The sequence below is a fragment of the Humulus lupulus genome, chromosome 5, assembly GCF_963169125.1.
Source record: "Humulus lupulus chromosome 5, drHumLupu1.1, whole genome shotgun sequence".
In the NCBI taxonomy this organism is placed as follows: domain Eukaryota; kingdom Viridiplantae; phylum Streptophyta; class Magnoliopsida; order Rosales; family Cannabaceae; genus Humulus; species Humulus lupulus.
The window spans coordinates 72,085,723-72,105,959 of NC_084797.1; the positions used below are offsets into that span (position 1 = coordinate 72,085,723).

The 20,237-nt window shown below is 30.6% G+C and overlaps 1 protein-coding gene across 1 annotated transcript; it reads left to right on the plus strand.

Annotated features, from left to right (window-relative positions):
* Positions 1-11,618: 11,618 nt before the first annotated feature.
* Positions 11,619-15,403, plus strand: LOC133780459 (acid phosphatase 1). Its single transcript, XM_062220191.1, has 3 exons — positions 11,619-12,233; positions 13,256-13,468; positions 14,937-15,403. Exons 1-3 carry the CDS (start codon positions 11,818-11,820, stop codon positions 15,112-15,114), a joined length of 807 nt encoding a protein of 268 aa, XP_062076175.1. The 5' UTR covers positions 11,619-11,817; the 3' UTR covers positions 15,115-15,403.
* Positions 15,404-20,237: the final 4,834 nt, after the last annotated feature.

Sequence of the window (20,237 nt, forward strand, 5' to 3'; positions counted from 1 at the left end):
GCTTTCTCATTTGCCACATCATCCCTGGATTTTTTAGGGATAACAATACCTTTGAAATTTGCAGTGGATCTCCTAGATTTCAGCTACAAAGTGTGCTTCTTGTTTTGAGCTTCAATGAGGAGAGAATGAGTGACTGAGTTAACACGGATTTGAGTTTTGAAGAAGCCAAAAATATTACAGGAACTGATCAAGATAAATAAGTATACCCGCTCAACCTTGCAACCGACAAACCATGATCTAGAGCTTCTTTACAAACATGTGATCCAACAAATTTGTTTCCACCTAACACAAGTAAATGCAGCAAAATGACAAATCATAATGCATAAAAGTGGAGGAATCCATTAAACCATATCCAAAAAATGAATTACCAAAGAATTTTGTACTGAGTTTTCGCTTCAATAGATTAGGAAATCATGGACTGAGGTTTGAGTGTTTTTCTTGAGAGAGAGAGAGAGAGAGAGGCTGAGTTTTTTTTTTTAAGAAATGGTGAGTTTTTCTTGAAGAAAGAGGCTGAGTTTTCCTTGAGAAAGGCTGAGAGGAGAGAGTGAGAGTGAGAGATTGGGTGACCGGTTCTTCAATACATAGTGAACGGTGAAACCACTATTTACCCTTGCTAACAAAAGGCTGCAAATGTGAGCCAAATTTTTTTAAGCCGAATTGAACCCCAGCCCTTAGATCTGATCCAATGGCTATGTGCTTTTCACGGAATGGTTCTATGCACGGGATAGAATCGGTACTCACTTTTGCTCCTCCTGAAGCCTTGTTCGGTGAAGTAGTTGTCGATCCTGTTGTACCAGGCTCTTGGAGCTTGCTTTAGGCCATATAAAGAATTTTTTAACTTCAGAACTTTATCTTCTTGTCCTTGCACCACGAACCCTTGAGGTGGCTCCACATAGATTTTTTCTTCGAGATAGCCATTGAGAAATGTTGACTTCACGTCTAGTTGGAAAATCTTCCATTTCTTTTGTGCAGCTAGAGCAATCAAAGTCTTGATTGTGTCGAGGCGTGTAACTAGAGAAAATGTTTCATTGTAGTCAACTCAATGTTGTTGTGAGTATCCCTTGGCAACTAACCTTGCTTTATGCTTTTGAATTGAGCCATCTAAATTGAGCTTTATCTTGTAAACCCACTTGACTCCTATAATGTCTTTGTCTTGTGAACGTTCTACAAGCTCCCAAGTCTCATTCTTCTCGATCATCTTTATCTATTCTTCCATATATTTTCTCCATACTTCTTGCTTTTTAGCAGCTTCAAATCTTTCTGGCTCCATAAGCATTAAGTTGCAAGTCTCGTAGATATCTACTAAGGGTCTCATTCGCCTTGGTGGTGATTCTGGAGGAGATTTTGTGTCTTGTACTGGTTCTTGCATAGTTGGTTGAGTTAAAGACCTGATTTGATCATGGTCTTCGTTAATTTCTTGTCTTTGCAATAGAGGAATGTTGATAGTCTTCCTTTCTATTTCTTCTGTCTCCCAATTGTATGCAGCATCTTCGTCGAATCTTACATCTCGACTAATTATGAATTTCTTCGTTCCTAAGCTATAGACTCGATATCCTTTTGATTGAGTGCTATAGCCTAAGAACATTTCTTTCTCAGTCTTCTCATCTAGTTTGCCTCTATTATTTTTTGGAATATGTGAGTATCATATGCAGCTGAATACTTTGAGATGCTTTGCGGATGGCTTTCATCCACTCCAAGCTTCAATTTGTGTCTTATCTTGTAGTGCTTACTACCTATGCCCAAAATCTTTTTGGAAGACCCTTCTCCATGAGCATAGCTTTTACTATCTCCATAACAGTTATGTTTCTTCTCTCAGACACACCATTTTGTTCTGGTGTGTATCCAACTGTGAGTTGATGCTCCATGCCTTCATCTTCGCAGAACTTGTTGAACTCATTAGAAGTGTATTCTTTGCATCTGTCACTTCTTATTGTTTTGATGTTGCGACCACTTTGCTTTTCGACACGGGTTTTGAATTTCTTCAAAATATCGTAAACTTGCGATTTTTGCGCAAAAAATAAAGCCACGTCATTCTAGTAAAGTCGTCGATAAAGAAAATGAAGTACCTGTTTTTATCATTTGACGGAGTACGCATAGGCCTGCAAATGTCAGTGTGGATTAACTCCAGTGGCACTTTGTCTCTCAAAGCTTTATCAGATGGAAAAGGTTGTCAATGTTGCTTTTCGAGCATGCACCCTTTGCAGACAGTGTTGAGCTCCTTGATTGCTGGGAGGTCTCGCATCATATTATTTTGCTGGAGGATCTTTAGCTCGTGAAAATTGAAATGTCCGAACCTTTTATGCCATAGCCACGATTCATCTGCTTGCGCTTGCATTGCGACATTGCTTGTGTATCTCCATTGTAAAGGATAGCATCTGTTTTCTTTCATTTTTATTTTTGCAATTTCAAAGGATTTGTCTTGCTTGTCATAGATTGTGCAAGAGTTTCCTTTAAAATGCAAAGAGTGCCATTTTTCAATCATTTGTCCTACACTGAGTAGGTTCTGATCGATGTTGGGTACCAAGAGTACATCATTGATGTATCTCTTGCCTTTTTTAGTGTCAATGACAATGGTGCCTTTTCCAACTGCTTCCATGAAGTCACCATTACCAATTTTGACTTTAGTCTTGGATTTACAAGACTACAAAAGATGCTTTCATTTTTTGTCATGTGGTTACTACAACCACTGTCTAGATACCAAGTATCTTTTTCTTCTGATGCAGCTTGGCAGACATAGAAGAGATTATTTTCATCATTTTTCTTTTCTAAAAAATTATCTTGATGGGATTTCTTAAAACGACAAGTTTTTCCAGTGTGGCCAAATTGTTTACATTTTTGGCATTGAGGTTTTCCTTTAAACCAACAGTCTTTCTCCAGGTGGCTTTTTCTTTTACAAATGCCACATGGAGAATACTTGTCGTTATTTTCTTTTTCTTTTTCTTGATAACTCTTGCTTTTAAATTTTCTAGTGATTTTCTCCCATCAGCTTTAGATTTTTGAGACCACAAATTAATTTTAGACTGAAAGACATTTTCAGTCGAATTTTCACTATGCTTTTCTCGCCTACTTTCATATGCTTCAAGAAAGCCCATTAATTCAGTTGGTGGTAGAGTATCTAAATCTTTTGTTTCTTCTATTACAAAGATTATTGCATCATATTTTTCTGTACAAGAATTTAGTATTTTTTCTACTATTTTCTTGTGAGAAATTATTTCTCCATAGGCTCCCATTTTATTTACTATTTCTCTAATTCTAGAATAGTAATCATTTGCGGTCTCATTATCCTTCATTTTATGATTTTCAAAATCTCTTCTAAGCTTCTGTAATTTAACTGTGTGTACCTTGACAATTCCTTGGAACTCCTCCTGCAACGTATCCCCTGCTTCTTCTGCTGTTGATGCGCCCATAATCCGCGGAAAAATGGCGTCTGCCATAGCTTGCTGGAAGTAGAATAATGCTTGAGAATCCTTTTGTTGATTCTCCTCCAGGGCCTTCTTCTAAGTCCCCGTAAGTGAAGACTTGTCTTCCGGAATACTAAATCCATCTTCAACAATTTTCCATAGATTTTGTGAACGATAATAGGTCTTCATATTGATAGACCAAAAATCATAGTTTTCTCCATGGAAAATTGGAAGAGGTAGAGATGAACGGCTGGATTCGGTACTCGTGATGAGTAGAAAAGATTACGCCCAGTGTTGAGATCAAACGAGGCTCTGGTACCACTGATGGTTTGTGAATTCGGGATAGAGAAAATAGTGATGATTTGTTGTAGTTTAGAATATTTGATGAGTAGTAGTAGTGGCTAGAGTAATGATGGGTTATGATATTATAGTTGATGTTGTTGAGTGGACAAGTGAAGAAATTTGGGTTTGGAGGAGTAAGGTTTATGTTTCAGAGAGTATAGGATAGTAGAAAGTGGTAGAGTTTTATTGATGGTTTGTTGTTTGTAGTTACTTCATTTGCTATCCATGATGGGGTATTTATAGTAACTAGCCTACTTTACATTTCTAGATATAATTATTTGTTCTAGATTTTTCTAGTGTATTTGATTTACAAATACAACTTCTAGACTAATTTACACAATAAAGAGTCTAAACTATTTAATCATATAGCCTCTAGGATGTTCTAGACTATAGAGTATTCTAGAAAATGTCTTTGAAGTTCTTCTATTCTACAAATATCTATAAAATTTTTGAGTAAATTATTCTACAAATGTTTAGAATATTTAAAAAAATGTGTAGCAACTTCTAATAATCACTAACATATACAACTCCATTAGTGAGAAGATAAGCTAAGCCTATACTATGAATTAATGCTGAGAAAAAGATTAAGATTCTCTGTAGATTACTTAGCACTGTACTTTTGAGATTTTTCAATAATATTGATTTCCCAACTTAAATTCTTGTCGGCAACTTATAATTTTTTTAACTTTATCACACTACAAGAAAAATAGTTTTTAGAGGCGGAAATATTACCGGCGGACTAACTCCGCCGGTAATGTGCAGTCTATTAGCGGCGGAGTACTGGGTCCACCGCTAATAATAAGGAAATCAAAATAAAAAAATAATTTTTTTTATTAGCGGCGGACTTCTTCATTATTAGAGGCGGAATATCCGCCGCTAATACAAATGCCCGGAGACTGATTTCAAATTTAATACCGGCGGGTTAATACCGGCGGACCCGCCGGTGATGTATGTATTACCGACGGGGTAATACCGGCGGATCCGCCGGTGATGTTGTATTACCGGCGGAACCCGCCGGTAATACTATTATATAATTTCTGTTAACATTTTCCCCCACCCCATTTGTCTCCCACACCCGTTTTCTCTCCCTCATTCAAACATATTTTTTGATCATAACGTTTCAATCCCACGAGCCGCCACAACTCACTCACCGGACGCCCCACTCTATCTGCAACCGACATTTTCCTCTATCTGCAACCTTACAAAGTCCAGGCGAACACCCCACTCTACAGCCCCGTGACTCATTACGACCTAGATTTAATTTGAGTGAGCATCTCTAATTTTCTTTCTGAATCTCAGTTATCAATTTGGTTCCATGGGTGCAATTTCTTAGTGATTTAATTTTGATGTTGGTCTATTATTTGTTGCTACAAATTTTCTTTCTGAATATAGCTGCAACGTTGTGCAATCCAAGGTTAAATTTATTCTTGGTATCTCTATTATTTTGACAAGCAGGTGAAGTTCTAATTGAGTATGAATCATCAATTTAGGGGTTGTCTTTGTGGTTGAATTTCTTTGGAATCGATTCTGGGTCTGTTGAGTGATGAACTATGTTGATATGTATGTTTGTTTTGATTATCGTTTTGTTGATTGAACTAGGCAGTTTGAGAGCTAATTTGTGCAAGTTAAATTTGGATTTAAGCTCTGAATATAGTATTGAAAATTGGTTATTCTTCATTGGTTGCGTTGTTGCTTGATGAGATTATATTTCATATGGTAATTGAACTTTGGAAGGGGTACACTATTACTGCTTGTGTTGAGTTTGGAATTGACAAATTAATGATTTTTTTAATAAACAAAAAACTGTTGTTCGGTGAATGTATTTTTTTTTAATTTTAATAAAATTTATTAAATTCTTAAACAGTTTTTTCGTCACTTCTATAATTTTTTTTAACACCCTATTCGAAATTTTCTTTTTTGATTGTGCTAGGGATTTAAGTCTGTGCTGCTTTTAGGGCTATATTGTGCTCAGAAGAACTATCTTTGTTGCTTTATACAACCAGGTGACTCTTTCATTTTTCTTTTTCAAACCTTGGTTGATTTATCAATTTTATTTATGGATTTATCAAAATTGATTGTGTGTATGTATTTTTATTTCAGACTTGGATCGTTTACAGTATTGGGGTTTGAAGTTTGAAGGTTCTTTGGGGTTTTTCTCAAGTATGTATCTTTGTTTACTCTGTTTGGATAAATAGTTTTTTGTCTGTTTTCTATTTACTCTTTTTGTTTACTCTGTTTTTTATAAAATAAATTATTTTATAGTATTTGACTGGGATTTTTATAAAAAAAAAAAGCATTGATAATATGTTTTTTATACAAAGTTCCTGCTTTGCCACTGTTTATTCTGTTAAGCTTGATTATGACATGAATATATTAATGGTTAATTATTATGAATGAAAGAGAAACTTGATAATGATGTTTTAGTCTTTTAGATTTGCATATATAAGCTAGATAATATTCTCAGACACTCAACCATTTGAGATAGCCTAACTTGTAGAATAAAACTCTTTTTTAATAATGTACAAATAATTTAAAATTTTGTAGGAAATAACTCAAAATTGATATCAACAAAAAATAAAACTAAAATTCTCGAAGTTAACAACACACAATTTTGAAAAAGGTGGTATATAAAATTTTCTTTAAATTTACAATTAATAATGATTAATTAAATAGTTAATATTATTAATTATTTAATTTAATAGTTAATGTTATCTAATTAATAATATTAAATATTATTAAATTATTTTAATATAGAAATTGAAAATTTTATAGTAATAAATTTTTTTACAATTAATAATGATTAATTAAAAATGACTACATATCTTATAAAAATTTATTTTTTAATTTTTTAATTAATTAAATAATAAAATTTTGATTCAACATAATTTAATTTAATAAGTCTTTAAAATTAATAATGATTAATTAAATAAATAATAAATTATTATAAGAAATTATTTTAATATATTTATTAAATATTATTATCTAATATTAACTATTATTAAATTATTTGAATATAGAAATTGAAAATTTTATTTAATAAAAGTTTTTACAATTAATAATGATTAATTAAAAATTACTACATATCTTATAATAATTTATTTTTTATTAAATAACATTATCTAATTGAATAATTTAATTTAATTTAATTTAATACAAATCTTAAAAATTAATAATGATTAATTAAATAGTTAATATTATTAATTATTTAATTTAATAATTAATGTTACATAATTAATAATATTAACTATTATTAAATTATTTTAATCTAGAAATTGAAAATTTTATAGTAATAATTTTTTTTACAATTAATAATGATTAATTAAAAATTACTACATATCTTATAAAAATTTATTTTTTATTAAATAACATTATCTAATTGAATAATTTAATTTAATACAAATCTTAAAAATTAATAATGATTAATTAAATAGTTAATATTATTAATTATTTAATTTAATAATTAATGTTACATAATTAATAATATTAACTATTATTAAATTATTTTAATATAGAAATTGAAAATTTTATTTAATAAAAGTTTTTACAATTAATAATGATTAATTAAAAATTACTATATCTTATAATAATTTATTTTTTATTAAATAACATTATCTAATTGAATAATTTAATTTAATTTAATACAAATCTTAAAAATTAATAATGATTAATTAAATAGTTAATATTATTAATTATTTAATTTAATAATTAAGGCTACATAATTAATAATATTAACTATTATTAAATTATATTAATATAGAAATTGAAAATTTTATTTAATAAAAGTTTTTACAATTAATAATGATTAATTAAAAATTACTATATCTTATAATAATTTACTATATCTTTCACTGGTGCATATTCAGTTGCATTGTTTAGGTGTAAATGGTTTAACACTGATCCAAGCAAGAAGAAAACAATCACTGAAAATAATATCACCAGTATAAACGTCAGTAGCGAATGGTACAAAGATGAGCCTTATATACTTGCTAGCCAAGCTAAGCAAGTATTCTATCTCGATGATCTACTTAGAGGCCGACACTGGAAAATTGTTGAGGATGTCAATCACCGTCAAATTTGGGACATCAAGGACGATGAAGCTGATGCAGATGTTGATGTTGTACATGACATAAACTCATCAAATTTTGTGTTGACCATGGATCTCGGTCAGTTGGTTATGGAATCTCATGAACCTGCAACATATATTGGCACTATACAAAATTCACCTGCTGATCAATTAGATGAAAATTTCATAAATGACGACTTAGGCGAAGAAGAAGTCGATGAAGAAGATGAATTGCTAGTTGATATTTGTGAAGATGATGTTAATCATGTGTCTCCGATTGATGTTAATTTAATTAATGATGAAAGTGATAGTGATTATTCTTCTTAGTTTTTATATTTTTGTAATAATGACAATTGTTTAAAATATAATATATGAGACTTGTAATCATGATGTTCATTTCCATTGGTGATATTTGATACTAACTAATCATTTTTGTTCCTAAGTACAATGTCAGCAGATATAGCCACCTCTCACGGCGGAGATGGTGGAGGTCTAGACCCGCCAGATCCTAGTAGAGTACCATCTTCCTACGAGTTAGGTTAATAATAATTTTCAAATTTTGCTCATAGCTTGAAAGTCAAGCTCAACGAATGTTTAAATATAATATTAATATTTCAAATTTTGGTTATTCTTGAAAATGTGGATAGCTGAAGTGCCGAGAAGAAAGGGCCATGGCCTGGCTAATTCGAAGCCACTTGAAATTCGACGGCGAAATGCCGGGAAACCACTAGATCTTCAGCTTGATCCTAGGACGGACAAAGTGGTTGGCTTGGAGGACCAAGCTTTTGTCCGCGAGATAGGCCTCCAAGTCACTTTGTTGTTGCCAGGACATTACTTGGATTTCGCTGATGTACCTCAACAATTTAAGGAACAAGTCGTACAAAGGATGAAGGTACAAATTTAGAACAAGTCTTGTGGTATAATTTTTTTATTAAAATCATTTACAAACTAAACTAACATGTTATTTTTAATGTAGTATTTTTATAATGTTGATGGTCATCCAGAACACAGAGATGCACAAAAGATATTCTGAGAGAAAGAACATCAGACATACTCACTTTAAAAAATATTACTCTAATCCGGAAGATTTGCAGAGTGTTTTAGTTGCCCCACCTGACCATTGCTCCAAGGAAAGTTGGAAAGATATTGTTCAGTTGTTTTTGAGCCCAAAATTTATCGCGCGATCCAACCAAAACAAGAAAAACAGAAAAGAAATGAAGTATACATCGACGCAAGGCACAAAATCGATGGCGGCTAAGCGTCACCAATTTGTAAGTAAAAATATTAATTTAATTTAACAAAATTTTACATTCTAACTTCCTATCTCTAAATTTGTATAGGTGAACCCTGATGAACATGTTATTGATACTTGGAAAGATAGCCATTTGAGAAAATCGACAAAAGTTTTTGTCAACAACACAGCTCGAGAAACTTTTGTAAGTTTAAACTTTTGTGTTATTATTTTCATTAAACTATGTTACTGATGTGTTTCTAACACTTTTTATGAACAGGAAAAAATGACGGAAGAGCTTGAGAGGGCACGACTTCAAAGCCAGTCTCAAGGACCGACGGAGGGATGTGAAACTGGATCTGCTGCTAAATCCTCGTCGATCGATCAGTACGAGATTATGAGTAAAGTACTTGGGGAGAGGTCTGACTTTCAAAGAGGAGTAGGTTACAGCAAAGGCAAAGGGAAAAAATCAGCTTCCAGCTCCACAAGTCAAAGTCAGTCACAGGCCCAACCTCAGGAAGACATTGCTACTATGGCAGAAATAATTAAGTCAATGCGTGAAGAGATCCGGATGTTGAAATCTCAACAAGGTCCATCTGGTAATCCTCAGCATACCAGTACAGAAACTGAGTCGCGGTTTGAAAGCCTTCTCCAACGATATTTGCCATCACAACCTGAAGGTGGTATATCTTCTCAAAGTCCACCTCCTTGGTCGATGCCACAACAACAACAACATGTGTATCCACCTCAACAGAATTATCCAAACACGTATGGACGCTCCTCCCAGTCCCCTCCTTTTTATTACCCCGACCTCCCTACAGGATCTTAGACGTCACATCCTAGGCAGCAGCATCCACAGTAGATGTATGGTCAATTTGTGAGTTCGTCGCAGCAGTAGAGGTATGGTCAGTTTGAGAGTTTTTTGCATCAGTCTCCCTCGCCGCGACCACATGCTCGACAATTTAGATCATCTTCGCAACATCACTCTACACAAGAACCACAGTTTGCTTCACCACCGTTGTCGCGCCCTAATACTAGTGATCAATATATTGATCTTAATGAATATTTTACACCAAGTTGGCCTGATCAAAACAATAATAATTAGATTATGTTTTTTATTTATATTAAGACAATTGAAATTTTATAATTAGTTTATATGTAATTAAAATGAGACAATTTGTATTTTATTAAGTTAATTTTATGATTAATTACAATGTTATTTTTGTTTGATGAATATTAATTGTGTTATTAATTATAATATATGTTAAATATTATTATTTTTAAATAAGTATTATATGTATATTTATTAAGAAATAAAATAAAATTAATTGTTTTATTTTAATATTAGTAATTTAATACCAGCGGATTATTAGAGGCGGAACCCGCCGGTAATAAACGGGTCAAACAGGGCTCAGCGTTGCCATCACCGGCGGAGTCCCGCCTCTATTAATCCGCCGGTAATAATACAATACCGGCTGGTGGTGTCAGTCGGTCGGTAATAGTGATAATACCGACCGATTATTAACGGCGGGGTTTTACCAGCGGACCTCCGCCGGTAATAGAAACTGATTCACCATGTATTACCGGCGGGATCCTCCGCCAGTAATAGTAATTTTTGTTGTTGTGTCATGATATAATTGAAACAAGACTTCAGAATGTAACTTAAAAAAGTATTTATAAAGTCGAATAAATCAGAACAAAATTTAATAATTAGCTGTTCAGTTGAATTACTAAAAATATTTTATTTCTCTAGACTCTTTATATATTATATTTGCATACTTTGATAGAGTATATATAAATTGATTATTTCAATTACATTAATATTGAGTAGATAGACTTCAGCAAACATAATATTGGCTAATGGGCACTACATGAGGCCCTTAGGACAAAATGACCATTAGTACTAGAAATTGTAGCACTTTTTTCCAAACCATCAGCTACTGCATTGTCTATGCGCTTAATAAAATGAAAATTACATAGCTCAAATCCTTTGTAAAGGACTACAACTTCCGAAAACAGGTGCCATATTTTCGAATCCGGAGGATGCTTCTGATTGTTAAGAGCTTGGACTGCTATCTTAGAATCTGATAGTATAGCCACCTTTGTCAATCCATTCTCCATCGCCCGTTTCATGGCCATCCTAATTGTCAATTCACTTTGCAAAGCAGAAAGAAGCCTTGCATTTATCATCTAGGTTACCTGTCATTCATTAATACTCAATAATCCTTTTTAGGCATTTATCAAATTAATCACATGTATTCAATAATAATCAAACATTAAAATTAATGTAACTTTCCAGGGTAAATGTAACCATTGAGTACATATCCACACACACATATATATATAATTATAACATTATTTATTTTGACTTTCTTTCCTATCCTTTTCCCCACCTTCTTGCTAACCAACTATTTTCAGCATTGTTGTTTTTAGTGTGCTAGGTTTCTAGCTCAGCACTCTTCCTACGTCCATATATAATGTCTCCCTATATATATATTAAAAAGAAAAAGAAAAGAAAGATGCTGCCATTATACGTACGCCACTTAGAAAATAAAAATATATTTTGGGATCAACTTTACGACCTTTTTGTGTGGTAGCCAAACAAGCTATTCCATTCCATATCTGAGAAATTAGAAGTCTATATCACAAGGTTTCCAAAGCTTAAATAACTCAGTACCATAACTCTTAATAAGAAGATCTAGCGCGTTGTTCAGAGTTGAATGAGCTAGAGGCCAAAGTTTTATTAAATAACACATACACTAACTATATATCATATATCTATGATTAGAACAATGGTTCAAAGGGTACGTGAGGTGCTGATACTCGTGTTCTTGGCCTTGATCTCGAAAACAAACGGCGAATGGAAGCCGAACCACTGGGGGAGATCGAATTGTGGTCGGCACCCACCGCCCCTGCCACCACAAGAGGAAAATGGGGGTTACTGCCTTAGCTGGAGGCTGGCGGTTGAGGCAAACAATATGCGGGCATGGCGGACTGTGCCAGTGCAGTGCCTTCGTTATGTCGAAACGTACATGATCGGCGGCCAGTACGAGAAGGACGTGGCCTTTATCGTCGACCAAATATTGGGTTACGCTCGTGGGATTACTCTCAGCGCCGATGGCATGGATGCTTGGGTGTTCGACGTTGATGATACTTGCATATCAAATGTGTTTTACTACAAGGGAAAGAGATATGGGTAAGTCGGATGAATAATATCTTAATTTAGAGCCACATGTCCGACTAATTAAGTGATCTCGATCTTCATAATAAATCTATTCTTAATTAATACATGTCTAGTTAAAATTATTTAAATCTAATTAATCATTTCACCGATGCATCATTTAATCTTTTTTTTTTTGGTAATTGATTATGAGTAATTAAATCTCTCTAATATTAAATATATATTTTGTCACTTTATTAGCTCATTAACAGCCAAAAATATCATCGCATCTTTCAAGTTATTTGAACTGTTCCTCTCATCATGACTGTACCAAAACTATTATAAAATTGTTTAAAAATATATATTTTTATTATACATATTTATCCTTAGATAAAGACGAAGATATACTATTTTAAATTTTAATTCTATTTATAAAATTTTAAGTTGGGTAATTAAGTATATCTCAACTCTAACAAATTTGAGTTTTTTGCTCTTCTTTTAAATTAGGTCTTTCTAATTTTTTTTATAATTATATTCATCATTTAATACAACAAGATAAAAAAAAAATCATTGCAATAATATTATTATATAAAAGTAATATCTAATCATACATTTATATTTTATACTATATTATTAAATATTTATATTTTTTAATTATTTATTTTATTAATGAAAAATCAAATTTGTATTTAAAAAACTTTAATTCTAAAATGTTAATAAATGAGAAAGATAGTTTTATATTATTTTTTGTAAAAGGGATGACTAATATAAGAAATTATTTATAAGGTGTAACTATTATAATAAATACATCTTTTTAGATTTTTTTTTCAGGACATACATATTTTAGTTTATTGAATGGTGTGTATATATATAAATTTATGGCCTGTATATTTAACAAGAATAAAGTATGTTTCTATGATTATATTTTCACCAATAAATATATATGTATATATATATAAATTTATATTCAAGGAAAGAGAGGCATATGTATATACAATAAAAATATTGTTGAGAAGGTACATATAAGAACGGATATATAATATAATAAATATATGTAGGTGCGACCCATATGATCCATCAGGATTCAAGGAATGGGCAATGAGAGGGGGGTGTCCAGCAGTTCCTGGTATGCTGGCATTATTTAACAAATTGGTAAACATGGGATTTAAGATATTTCTTCTAACAGGCAGAGATGAAGAAACTCTTGGCCAACCTACCATTGATAACTTGCACACTCAGGGATTTCAGAATTACCAACAGCTCATTATGAGGTAATATATATATAATATTACAAGAAAATATGGGTCACACATTTACTGACCATACACATATATATACCAAAATTTTCCAAAATTTTGATCTCTCTTTCTTCATCTTTTCCAAAATTTTCGCTTTCTTTAATGAAATATGCTATGATGGCGCACTATATATGATGATGATTCACTTTGTCTCATATATTGTTATCTGATGGTGGAATTATTCCCAAGATTTGTTATGTGACAACATTTAAAAGTGACCACCAATTATGTGATATATATTTATATATATAGAGAGAGAGGGGGGGGGGGGGGGGGGGGGGGGGATAAATATGTGTTTAATTGTTAGCACAAGTTTTTGTTTTTTTTTTTTTGTATTTTTTAGTCCCATTTTATGTTTTGATTTTTTTTTTTTAAAATTCCATTGGTTGTTCTAAGAAGTTGTCCGCTTTGTTATGATGAATCAATTGACTTAACCATCATGTATGCTGTTCTTTCAATAGGGCAAACTTTTGTCCTTTGTCCATATAATTTTTAAATAGAAACTAAGCGAATGATTAATGTTAAGTGGCATTAATGGTACCTAATACTAACATATTATTATTAGTACAATTTAGTATTATAACCTACATATTTTAATTTATAATAAAATGTGTAAACCTCACTCTTAAATTGCACCAATCAACTAAAAATGGTGTTGTGCACCATAATAAGTACCCATAAAAACAATGGTCTAAGTAAATACATAACAGTACTTGCCTTAGGCGTCTCTTCTTCCTAATATAAAGCAAGATTGAACGGTGGTAAGTATTTTTTGCTAAATGAACAGTAAGTATTAGAATCAAAATTGTACATGTTAGATGATTATGCTAGTTAGAAAATCAAGTCCCAAATAGTGTGTCGAAGTGAGTAGAGATTTGCCTACGCAAGCCCAAGTTCGTCTATAGAAATGCTGCTAGACCTTAGACCTGTCCGAGTCAACATCCATGCAAAGAGAATATATATTATTTTTACTAAGTGGGTATGGTAGGAGAGGGAAAGAGACCCTGAAATTTTAAGCAGAGTGGAAAGACCACCAATATTTTTAGACAATTTATATTCTAAAGGTACAAGTCAAAAAGTGAAGCCGACTAATGATAACCTCGTAAATATATAGTTCCGACATAGATACATAGTGATAAATAATTTTAGGGTGTTCATATTAACCTTTTTTTTTTCTTTCTCTTTCCACCATTTTCTAAATAAATCCCTCATAAATATTATTTTTAAAAATCACACACATTCTAAAAAAATTTAGTACCAAATTGTCTTTATAAGTATATGCTGAAAATAAATTAAATGATTTCTGACACTCTCAATTAAAGAATAATATTTTTTTAGAATAAAAAATAATAAGTGGGGTGTTTGTTATATACAATTTATGTGTTTTAAAAGAGATCATAATATTAATTAATTGAATTATTATGTGTTCTAAATGAGAAAGGACTGTGGCATACAAAGGGCAGAATGCAGTGACTTACAAATCTGATATTCGGAGTCAACTGATGAAAGAAGGGTACAGAATTTGGGGGAACGTGGGAGACCAGTGGAGTGATCTTCAAGGAGAATGTTTGGGCAATCGAACCTTCAAGCTTCCCAATCCCATGTACTTTGTTCCTTAATTTTTCACTTTCAAATTCATACCTCTCCCTCTCCAACTCCAACTCCAACTCCAAGCAAAGAGGTCTTATGATGTAGGAGAATGATTATGTGATGTTGGGATCATCTGTCCCATACTCTGTGTCCTTTAATTTGAAGTATTATAAGACTTTGTTTGGTTAGAGTAAAATTGAAAAAACAAACAATAATAAACCAACCTTATGGAAGAAAAAAAAACTAAACTATAAGGAAGTATTAATGTACTGGAATAAATGTATAAACAATACAAAATCATAAAACCATTACATCTTTTTTCTTTTTCTTTTTTTTTTTTTTTTGGTAATTATATCTTTTTTCTGAATTATGATATATTACATTAGTTTTATATCAATTTTTGTATATATTCTTTATTATTTTACTTATATTTGTTTTGGATGAATAATGATAAATATTTTTTTTAAAATAAATAAATAAATTTACACCAATTTTTTATGTGGAAATTACATTTTATATGGACATTTTAGTGAAGTTTTTAAAAATATGGCTTTTTTTTCAACAATTTTTTTTATGGCTTTTTATACTTTCTTTTATCATTTTTATGGTTTTTTTTTTCATATTTTTGTCAAAATTTCTGATTATGACATATCTTTATTCCTATTGAACTTTTTTTTCAAGTATAATGGTAGTTTTTGTAATTTCATTTTATTTACTTTTTTTAACTTTTATATACTATTTTTTCATTGAAAAAAACTTACCTTTCCCGTTATTATAAATGGTAGTTTTTATATTTTTATATTATTTTATTTTAACTTTTTTATATTCCTTTGTATATTATTTTAGGTGTCATCAACAACACAAACTGTTAAAATCAAGAATTTTTGTTATCTACACATTTTTTTATATAAAAAAGATATATAAGTTTAGATTAAAATTTATTCTACTAGTGAATGTACCAGATTTTTTTTTTAAATTTATGATGCATTTGTTATGTATTATTTTGATTAAATATATATATATCATTATATTAGTGTTTTGAAAATATTAAAAACTAACCGATTTTTCTTCTTAACCAATCTAAACTAATATATATCTATAAAAATCATAAATAAGATTTCAATTCAGAACGACAAAAATCGCTTACTTTACTCTTTTACCATCTCACATATTAATCGAGGCTTCATTTTCAGGTGACAATGAACATAAAATGGGAAAGAAATAATGCTTTTTTATGACCAGATATAGATGAAAGACTATGACCATGCAAGTCCAAAAATGGAAATCAACAAATCTAATGGCACACTGGCTTATAAAGATCATTTTGAACATAAAATCTTGTGAAACGTTACGAGCTATTAGCTCTCAAATATTCAAAACACAACCATAGCAAATATTCCCGAAACAAAAATGTCATTTGAAAAATAATTAGATTTGTTTTTAGGTGCCATCAAACCAACTAAATAAGCATGAAGCAAGAACTTCCATTGGTATTTTAAAATCATTTTCAAAAATATCTTGAAAACTTCCTCCTGCCCTCTAAAATCAACCAGTTCTTATAATGATGTGAACTCCAATGTCGGTATCCACAATATCGCTAATCTCCCCAACCTTAAGAGCAAAGGTCGCCTCTTCGAAAGGCTTCTGCATTTGACCACGGCTAAATAGACCTGCATGGATAATTTACACTTGGTTAGAACTAGTTTGCTTTTTTTTATATTATTTTTATATAACTAATTTTATATTAAATTTTTCTTTGGTTGTTTTGCAAAATTCTTTTTTTTTATTGTGATATGAATTGTATTTATTATTTTTTTTTATTATAAACATTTTTTGCTTATTTTTATATTGTATGTTTCTTTTTTTCAAATCCTGGGTAAGGTAACGAGTTACTTGATTGATTTTAGACAATTATGTAAAAAAAAATCCTAGAGCTAGGTTAAATAACATGTATCAGGAAGAGTAACCAGTTACCCTAAAAGGAGTAACCTTCTGTCATAAGAGGGGTAACTAGTTACCATAAGAGGGGTGACAGGTTACTCTTATTAAATATGAAAAGAAACATCAAATCTGAATGAAAAAGAGGAAGAACACTTCATTATAAAAAGGAAGAAATAACTATGAATTTAGTAATATAAGTAACCAATTACCATAAAGAACCCAGAAATATATACACACATCATAACGTGATGGTAACCAGTTACCCATAGAAATATACACACAAAGAACGTGAATGTAACCAGTTACCCCAGAAATATACACAAAAATAACGGGAAGGTAACCAGTTTCCACAAATTTGAAGATAGAGAAAAAAAAAATCAGATCCACCCCCTTTCCCTTCTCTCCCATCTTCTTCATATAATTTTTTTTTCTTGATTTGAATGTTCCCATCAAGGTAACTGGTTATTCATTCACGTTTGCATTTTTTTATTAGTTTTCTTTCCAAATTTTGTGTTCCTATAAGGGTTACGGTAAAAAGAAAATGCTGAAAAATTTTGTTTGAATTTATTTACATATAGTGGAAAAAACCATAAAAAAAATTGCAATAATAAAAGATAATAAATAAAAAAAAATAGTAAAATAATTATGTAATGTTAAAATATGTGTGAAAAAAGGGAAAAAAGAAAATGGAATGAGAAAAAGAATAAGTACAAAAAAAGAAAAAGAAAAAAACTTAAGAAAGAAAACTAAAAAAAATATGAAAAAATAAAACAAAACAAAAGAAATGATGAAGGAAAAAAAATAGATGAATGAATAAAAATACAAAGAAGAAGAAGAAAACTAATGGGAAAATGGAAAGAAAAAATTGGTTGAAAATTTTGAAAAAATAAATTTTGTAAAGAAGAAAAAATACAAAAATAATAATTTTGATAAATATAAAAACATGCCAATAGAATGATAATAATTAATAATAAAATGAAGAAAGTGTAAGAGAAGAGATAAGTTCCACCATTTCTTTATTCTTTGTGGATGTTAATCATGCAAGAATATGAAACAGAAGAAACATTCATTAATAATATATTTAATGAGTTTGGTTCTTCTAACATAAACATTCTCACTCTCCTCATAACTCAATCAATACATTCATTTCTTTTAAATATTAGGTTATTTTTTACAAAATGAGCTGTGTCTCGTCATTACACATTAATTATATAATACATTTAAAAAATCATTACTATATATATATATTATTAAATGATATGGAATCTCACTCCGAATTAGAGCTCGAATTTCAATTTAAAAAAAATGGGAGAAGAAAATAATAAATACAAAATTGAATAAAAAAATAGAAAGAAAAAAGGAGAAAAAAGGGGGGGAAAAGAAAGAAAACTGAAAAAATATGAAAAAAAACAAAATATTACAAATGAAATAAAAAATTTGATAAATTAATAAAGGGGAAGAAGAAGAAGAAGAATGGAAAAATAGAAAGAAAAAAAATAAAGAAAAAAATTAGTAGAAAAAAAAAAGAAAAAATAAGTAAGGAAAAAATAAAAAAAAAATAACTGAAAAAATAATTAAAAAATGAAGAAAAAAAATAAAAAATTGAAAAAAAAAATCACCTTCAAAATCAAAGAAAATGTAACTATGATAAAAAAATGTGCCATTTCCATATTTTAGTTAGCTACTAATTGTGTTTCACATATTTTAATTTTGTCATTAATAAATTTTTCATACAAATTAAGAAAAATATAATTCTCATATTTTTGCACATTGATGGTATAAAAGCCATATTTTTTAAAAATCCCCATTTTTTATATTAAAATTATCTTAAACTCTGGTATTTAAAGGGAAAAAAACTTACTGTTGTCATTTATTTCAAATAAAAAATGTTACTATTAATTCTATGCAATGGTAACAAGGACATTGTTGATTACAAGTGGAACATATAATGTTCTTAAAATAAATGACCAAGTTAGGCACACAAGCAATGAATAAGATCAAAAACTCCAAAAAGAATAATAGTACTAACACTCCAACTAAAAACCTATTGATATTGAAGCAAGATTGGATGTAGAAGAATCTTTGTATTCCTTCACATAAGAACTTTGACAGACTATACTAATAAATGGTAGCAAACAAAAAATCCATCAAAGAATCGCAGGTGAATAAAACACTATTATTGATACTAACATACAAATTAAACACCAAAAAATAAAATAAAAAAGATCCACAACTACAAGCAAAGTGAAGTAAGAAAACAACATAAGAAGTTCATCGAAATGGAATATACAAACCCGTAATCCATCACCATCACCGATCACTGTCGATCCTCCAGCTATGTGTGTCTTCACCACTCCCCTCAACCTATTCATCATTTCACAACCTCTAAACAACCAACACCACCAAACGTCGACATAAAAACCAAAGATCTGAGGCACCCCCACCACACCATCGAACACGAGCAACACCAAAAGGATGAGGTGCAATGGTGGAGCTTTGCTTTGTGGCTAGGATAGGGTGTAAAAGCTAGAAAGTCGGCAGCTAGGAAAAAAAAGATTTTAGAGAGAATTATCATTTACCTAAAATGCATAAGAAAAATAAAAAAAGATTCTCATGTTTAATATATTAATTAGGTGTATTTGCAGCACAAATACCTAATGTTTTGAGTTGGTTAATGATATGTACCCAATCCATAATTTTGGAGGCAAAACTGTTGTTTTTTTTTAATTCATATAAGTGAGTGCAACGAAAGAATATATCTCATATGAAAATATTTATTATAAATATTATATAAATTTCCACGAGAAAGTGTTAGGAAAACTTATACATGATCTTATTTATTTTCAAATAAATCTTATATTAAACAAATTAATATAAGAAAACCTAGAACATGTATCTAAAATTGAATTCAAACAGATATAATGATAAGAACACTTACATTATACTCAGCGGAATGATTGAGTCATTCCTTCAGTTTCTCTAACCCTTGTATCCTTTCTGTCGTAGGGTATCACCAAGAAATTGATCCGATCTTCAATTTTCTTCACAGCCTTCCAAAGTATCCTTAGAATCACCTAGATTAGTGTGGGCAATTCTCAACACATGATATAGATACAGAGAGAAGAAGAGAAATTAATATTGAGGCTTAGAAAATGACTTATGTTGTAGAGATAATCTAAAACCTAGAGCATCAAGATTAGATCTTCTGATC